This window comes from Pimephales promelas, chromosome 10 (assembly GCF_988280905.1).
Source record: "Pimephales promelas chromosome 10, fPimPro1.hap1.1, whole genome shotgun sequence".
NCBI classification, from domain to species: Eukaryota; Metazoa; Chordata; class Actinopteri; order Cypriniformes; family Leuciscidae; genus Pimephales; species Pimephales promelas.
In genome coordinates, this window is record NC_142778.1 from 35,507,572 (window position 1) to 35,515,684 (window position 8,113).

At 38.4% G+C, this 8,113-nt stretch overlaps 1 protein-coding gene across 1 annotated transcript in view; it reads right to left on the minus strand.

Moving 5' to 3' along the window:
* The window catches only part of lekr1 (Leucine-, glutamate- and lysine-rich protein 1), a 99,990-nt gene extending 94,839 nt beyond the window's left edge, over window positions 1-5,151 (minus strand). The window contains exons 1-2 of the mRNA XM_039684028.2: window positions 5,059-5,151; window positions 4,501-4,583 (exon numbers count right to left, since the gene is read on the minus strand). Of these exons, the coding sequence (XP_039539962.2) occupies window positions 4,501-4,583; window positions 5,059-5,062 (87 nt within the window). The 5' untranslated portion in view covers window positions 5,063-5,151. The remainder of the gene's footprint in view (window positions 1-4,500; window positions 4,584-5,058) is intronic.
* Between the last annotated feature and the right edge of the window lie 2,962 nt (window positions 5,152-8,113).

Here is an 8,113-nt window from a genome sequence, read left to right on the forward strand (position 1 = left end):
TCATAAACACTTTTTGTTATAGGCCTACTGGTTGAAACTCTCTTCATATCCGGGTTATTGGGGGGACAGTGAGTAAATATGAAAGAATTACTATTTACTCCAGAAAAACTGGTTCCAGTGTCAATTTCTGCCTCTCTCATACTCTCATCTCCTACTAGCCATGAAATACTCTCGGACACTGCTGATCATGTTATTTCCCTAAATTATGTTTCCAAGCAAGTGAGTGAGTGGGCCACGTGAATGAGAGGATGGTTCGTGACTGCAGCTTTGTGGATTTTCATGGTGATAAAGACCCCCCGTGGTGCTCACTGTACCATGAGCCGATGCTGAGATTCTCATCTGGACCCACAGTGCCAACACATTACACGACAGCAGGATGGCCGTTGACTGGGGAATTGGGGAGGGGGTTGTAGACTATAGGACTTGGGGCAGACGATGGCCTTCAGCAGTCATGGGTGAATTTGACGCCTGGATGAGTTCTCCCAATTCCCTCCATCCTCTTCTGCCTTCACACACACATGCTCGCGTGGAAGGAGAAGAAGCGCAGTGGCTGGGAAGAATCACCTTTGCCCGCATGTTGATCCACAGCCCAACACACATGGAGACAAACAAGCTGGAAGTGATGGGGGTGGAGCGCTGTTTTCCATTGTTCTTATGCAAGAGAAATAAGAACACTTCTTTTTTTTGCAATGGCTTTTTCAATGAATCTTTGAGTTTTAAAAGAAGCTTCACAACTCATCCATAATCTATACATTAGAGCCAGACCGATATTAGGCATTTTCCAAAATATCGGTATCGGCAGTCATAATGGCCGATAAATGAATATTTAAAAAATAAAATAAAAACGGACGAAACACGCTTCGATCATCTCTCCTTGGCCTGTTATATTGAAAATGTATGTTTTACAATTTGCAGTATGATGTCATCTATTGCTAAATTATGGCTCATCATAGACTAGCTAACCACAAAGCTAGCTAATGCCACTATCATCAGTGGAAGACCGCTAACGTTAACATTAATGAGCTTGGAAACCACAATGAACTTTTTCTGCCTAATTAAAGTAATTATTAATGTATTTATAACTAGCATATCTCTAGTTACAGTCCCTGCATTGTAAAATGTAAGTTATACTTGCGAGGAGTGAACATTTAGACATAGAGAAAAAGTATCAAACGTATCTTGTGCAGTAAAGTTAGCTTTTCTTTTACACGTGTGTGAAATCCAACAATATTTAACAAAAAAAATACAAATATCGGCCGATATATCGGATTTTAAAACCCAAAAATATTTGTATCGGTATCGGCCTTCAAAATCCTTTATCAGTCGGGCTCAAATATGGACAAAACCAGCCAATGGGTTAAAAATGTAATTTAAAAATGTAACCCAATGGCTGGGTTTGTCCATATTTGACCCAAAATTGGGTTAAAACAACCCAGTGTACTAGCCATGAAAAATATATAATTATATTTAAATAAATTGAGTTCCTTTGTGGAACCAGAGAGTAAAACACATTGTGGTATTCTATAGATCAATATATATAGCAATGCAGAGGTCATCTATAGTTTACACTCTTAAAATGCTGGGTTGTTTTAATCCAACTTTGGGTCAAATATGGACAAACCCAGCCATTGGGTTAAATGTTTTAATACACTTTTAACCCAACGTTTGGGTTTGTCCATATTTTACCCAAAGCATTTTTAGAGTGTAGGTAAATGTTCTCTAAAACACATTTAAAACATAGATATACAACGTTCAAAAGTTTCATTAGTAATGTTTTTAAAAGAAGTCTAGACTCTTATGCTCACCAAGCCTGCATTTTTGTGATGGCAAAGCTGAATTTTCAGCATCATATTATCTTTGTGTATTCACTCTAAAAAAAAAAATGCTGGGTTGTTACAACCCAAATTTGGGCCAAATATGGACAAAGCCAAATGTTGGGTTAAAATGAAATTTAAAAAATGTACCGTGAAGTTGGGTTAACATTTTAAATGACATTTTTAACCCAACATTTGGGTGTCCATATTTGACCCAAATTTGGGTTGAAACAACCCAGCATTTTTCAGAGTTCTTTGATGAATAGAAAGTTCAAAAGATTGAACCGATAGGACTTTTTCAAAATTACAAATGTCTTTCCTGTCACTTTTGATCAATTTAATGATCCTTGCTGAATAAAAGTACGTTTCTTTTTTTAAAACAGTAAAATTTTAACAATATTTTATGTATGACTCAATGAATAAGGAAATCCCCCTTAACTTTAACTCAGAGACTTGTAAAAGTATGAGTCAGTCGCTATGAGAAAGGCTTCCTCTAATAAATATGTCATACATGTGTCTCCATATGGAGTTCAGGATGGAAAACAATCCTCAATCAAATTTTGACATCACATGCCATTTAAAGCCCATGCTTTTCATCCAGCTCCTATTAACTTATAATGTATAATTCACACACCAAAGCCAGTATATACTTGCAGAGGAGTTTGTTTTGGGACCCAGCCTAAGATGCACAGCAGAGACAGGTGAGAGGCGAGAGAAGGTGTTGTTAGTGCATGGAGAGGGGGCGAGCTGAGGATGCTTTCATGCCATTGAACACGCAACATGTGCTGCCATTATCCCTCATGTCTCCTAAGGTTGAAAAATGTGGCTGTTTTTTTCGTCCCATTCATTATTTAGAGAGAAGCAGAGCTAGAGAGAGGCACCATAGTGGGATCTCCATCATTTCTCTTGTCACAGTGGAGCCACTTGCCACGCTAACATCAAAAATGAATAGTGGAAAGGCTGAACGTTTTAAAAAAGCGGATGTGGGTTAAAGCCAGGGAGGAAAAAACAGCAAGGGAATTCAATCAGGAAGAGTAGCCTATATCTCTTTGTTAAATGTCAGATTTACGTTTTGTTTGACATCTGAGAAAAACATGATTTGGGTGAAAGACACTATTTATGAGACATAAGTTTATAGCCCAAGGATAATAGTTTTGAGCTGTGGTGTTCAGCACGCCGGAGAAAACACAATCCCATTAGATGTTCATTTAACTGGGATGGGATCCTCCCTATATAGCACATCTTAGGGTAAAATGTGTACATGTGACTTACAGTATGCCAGAAAATATATTTTCTGAGATAAACATGGTCAGCGCATGTCGAGTTTCAGTTCCTTTGAGAAACCAGAGAGCAAAAAATATCCTTTTTAATCCTCATTCTGACCTTCAGTCTGAAATGATCTGTTTTAAGGCGCTGCTCCTTTAAGGGTTGCCACTGTTATGATTGGCTACCGTCAAATGCTCTGAACAAACATATCATTCTCAGACGCGATCCAGGACGCCATTACAAATTTGTTCCTGATGCCGGGATGTAGTCAACAAAATGGACTCTTCCAATTTTTTTCTTTAAAATATGGAACATGATTCTACCACGAAAAGCATATAATTTACTAATGGTTCTGACCAAATGTTAATTGCTGCACTCAGTTAAAATATTCAATTAATTTGAGATTCATTTTTTCTTAGAAATTGGTTTGTATGAATGATTCAATGACTCATGAAGACTCGATGATTTAACGGCAAACGAATTTATCAGGCACTTGTCGCCACCTACTGGTGTAATGATGTAATTGCTACAATCTTAATTTGAAGCGTCACGTTAGTTTTAAAAGGTGATTTACTCTAATTTGATCGCTACCGTAGACTTCGGTGTTTATATCTGAACTATAAACTTTTACCTACTTCTGTGATGATGTGAATTATTGTAAGACAGAAATAATGATACTGTGTGATAAAAAAAAGACTGTTTGTGAAGCTGCTCTCTCTGGCTCAGCGGCAGCGCAAACAGATTGAAATTTTCTCTGTGATTTCAATCGCGTCATTTACGGATTTAAGAAAGTTCGCGTGGCCATTTGAATCGAGATCACAATCTTTTAAAGATGAATCGTGCAGCTGTATCAGTGTAGACAGTGTCAGTGATAATAATGAGCTCTATTTGCTTTTGTCGCAACGCTCACATCCAATGTAGGCGAATGTTGGCCGTTAAGTGACTGAACGCCAGTGGGCGGGGCCTATGACGTGATGATCTATAACTATTCGTCAATGTCTTGCTCTGGAGGCAGTCATATGCAAATGTATTTGCCCATGTGACGTCACCCCGCAAAATCCAAACAAGCCATTTTTGGAGCTTAATTAAATAAACCCTTTGTTTGTAATGAGGGTTTAATGGTACAAAAACCATGTCAAAAGATTTGGTTAATAAACGTCTTTTGAACAACCCAGTGCAACATGACCTCTTCAGGACACAAAGGCACCTGATAAATCAGACAGAATGAATGCTGGTCTTCTCGTATCTCTTGCCAGCTGCCCCGGAGCACAACGGATCACAAAATATCAAACTTCCCTCTCTGTCACGCAGAGATGTGAAGTGTGTGTAATTATGATGGAGTGTAATAGCAACAAAACTGAGAACCTATGCAATTACATCTGCACGGCAGGGGTGTAAAACTGAAATTAATGTTATTTACCTGCTGTATTTCCAGGGGTAGGGGGTATGAGGGGGTGTGTATCTCCATTTCCTCTTTATCAGCGCTCTCCCTAGGGATCTTCTCTATAGAATAGAAGGGGAAAAATGCTAATTTTACTGACTTTACTTTACAGATAAACCATCACATACACAAAAACTTAAAAAAAAACACTTTTATTACTGATGTAATAAAATAAAAGTTAACTGAAAAAATACATGAAAATTAATAATAGTATTAAAAACTATGATAGTAGTAGCTCAATGATACTAAAATAACATCACACATAACAGTCAAGAGCAATAATAAATGTAATATTATTTAGTCTCATTCCATTCCAAACATTTGGCTTTTAATACAGCAGGGTTAGTTGTCGTGTTGTTTTCATTCTAAATCCTTTTCTCATAAAGAGATTAGCCAAAGAAGCATAACAAAACATGCTAGCTAAACTTAGCGTGAACACTAAAACTTGCATATGTGGTGAACGTTCTGATTGCTTTCAGTTTAGAACAGTTTAGTGAAGAGACTCAAGTTACTACATGGAAAAACGTATTTACATACCCATTATTTTGTCCGTTTGCTACAAAAACTCTTAAATTCGAGTCGTATAAATCAATGCGCGTGAAAAGCACGCCTCAGAGGTGAAACTTAAGCGTTACGTAGTTACCATGACGACTGCTCAAGTTACGTAGAGACTAGAAGAATGCGGAGTATTCTCGGAGCGCATGAGTGATTCACATACCCGACCCACGCACTGACAGAACTGTATTTATTTAAGGATCCTCCTTAGATATTGTCGTGCCCATTTTTCGCTTCTTTGACAGTATGAGTTATGTGAATCATGTCTAAAAAGGCTGATTAGCTCGACTGCTCACGCCTTCGTGATAGCTGATCCGCATTTACAGCAGAATAGCACGGATGTGTGTGATAAAAATAAAACAAGTGGGCTTTGAGGGGATTTTTTTCAGAGAAAATCCTCGAAACCCCGACCTTATGTGTCTCTCTATGCTAAACCCTGGGAGACACGCAACGGGATTTACTCCAGCTCTTTCTGTGTGTAATGGCTCCTTTGGATTTTTATCCTGTCATGATTAAATAGTAGGCAAATGACAGATGTCGTTAATATATGAAATATTGCACCGCTTTTTAATCAGTTGATTGTATGTGTTAAAAGGGATATAGTTCACCCAAAAATGAAAATGATACACTCCCAACCCATAGGACTTTCGTTCATCTTCAGTTCAGAACACAAATTGATCTTTTTGATGAAATCTGAGAGCATTCTGTCCCTCCATTGAGACAGTCACACAACCTGAAAATTTGATGCTTCGGAAAATTCATAAAGAGGTAAAAATATGAATTTAGCGGTTTAGTCAAAATTTTCTGAAGAGACACGATGGCTAAATATGTTGAACAGATTTCATTGACATATTCATCAGCGAATAAGACACGAGAGCCTGAAGCTCAAGCTGTGTAACACCTGAATGAACAACATTTGAGCTTTTGTTTACCACAACTCTTAGTTGATGAATATTTATGTGAATAAAAGCCTAAATTTAATCTGTTCTTCATCGTATAAAGTGATCGAGTCTCTTCAGAAAATTCATATGGATTAGGCCTTTTTGAAGCGCCAAAGATTCCATTATTTGCGTAGGCTAGCCGTCAATGAGGGACAGAATGCTCAGATTTAATTAAAAGATCTTAGTTTGTGCTCTGAGGGTGAATGAAAATGACTGGTTTGGACTAAATGAGGGTGGGTGAGTATGACTGAATTTTCATTTTTGTGTGAACTATCCCTTTAATCCAATAGGGAGCCACCACTGTAATGGCAGTGTGCCCGCGGGACTGGGAGCTTGCGTTTATAGAGTTCATCCAGGCACGCTATGTGTGTGGGGAAGTGTGTAATGTAAATAGAACCTTGCCGAAAGGACAAGTCACTGAATGAGTGTGTTTGCGTGCGTTAGGATATGACTGAGTGTTTGCGTGCGATCCTGTGCGTGCTGTGGCGTGAGAGTGGGAAGAAATGGGTGGAGTCTAGACTAAAAGAAAATGAATGCTGTTTTATTGATTTGTAAATAGGTATTGCATATGCTTCTAATTAATATGGTTTTACCTTATACTCTGATGTATTGCTGTATTTGTATATCTGTGGATGCTATTTTTCAATGTTTGTAAGATTGTTGTTTTTTTTATTGAGGGATTAAAACATTTTCTTGGAAACGTCAGAAAGACATGGCCAGCATATAACAGAGAAAGCAAACAATTGAGCAAACAAAGCTAATTTTGATTATGCTATTTCAGAAAATAAAAATCCTAAAATGTTACGAACAAAACAGGCTACATCAATCTCCGCTTAAAGCAACAGTTCACCCTTAAATGAAAATTAAGTCATTGTTTACTTACCCTGGTCCCTGCTGTTGTTCTAAATGGCCATATGCCATTTAATAGCATGTAGGCTAATGGTCGTTGTTTCTTGTATGAAAATAGCATGATGGAGCTGACCATGAAGTTAAATAATTAATAACATAAAAATGTGTGCCAAATGTGTATCTATTTGTAGGCTGTCCGCGTGCATCAATTATTATTTTTACATGCCGTGTTGTTTACTGATCTGTCATATATAGCCTACTAGCAGGGCATGTTTTCCTTTGTGCAATAAATAGGCTTGCTGAGGTTTGTTTTTTTGTTTCCACCACAAGTCTTCAGGCTCGCGCTCAGCCCTGAGGGATTTGTGCCTCCCAGGGAACCTAAACACCAAATGGTCTTTTCGTGCTGTCTGCACGCACACGCGCGTTAACCCCAATCTCGCCAATCAATTAAAGCTGATTGCCACTGTGTCGCTTCCATATCAGGCAATGGCGTGACTGCTGTTCACTTCTCGTCCCAGTTCCGTGAGAGAGGGCTATAAAGTAGAAGACACCTGACATGCAAGCAGGAAATAGCTAAACCCTGGTTTAAATGAAATTGAGGAGTGGGTTGAGCGTGTGACGCTCCTAATATGATTTTACATTTATACCACCAGACTAAGAATAGGCAACATTTTGAAGGAGCGAGCTGTACTCGTGCGTGCCTGTGTGTTTAAGGATGGAGGAAGGGAGATTTAAAGGCGCCCTTGTGAACCGATTTGCATGAGAAACGCAGACGCGCTCGGCTCTTCTCACGGCAGCGCGTTGTGTTACACATTTGAGCGGCGGATGTCGTGACAAACCCCCGCCATATCAGTTCATATAACCGCTGAGACCTGGCTGACTGAAGTCACGGACTGAACGACACACAGTCACGCATCAAGCGCAGGGGGCGTGGCCTCAACAACCGCGTCACCGCTCAACAACAACTGAAAATGCAACGTGGGTGCATTTACAGAAAACATATTATTTATAAGAAAAAACAGGAATATTGTAAAATATTATAAAATAGAAAATGTTTTTCTATTTTAATATACTTTAAAATATTATTTATAAATGTGATACAAAGCTACATTTTCAGCATCATTAGTCTATTCCTCGGAGTCAGTGATCCTTAAGAATTCATTCTAATATGCAGATTTATTATCAATGTTGGAAACAGTTGTGCTGCTTAATATTTTTTTATAACCTGTAATATTTTTCATTGACAT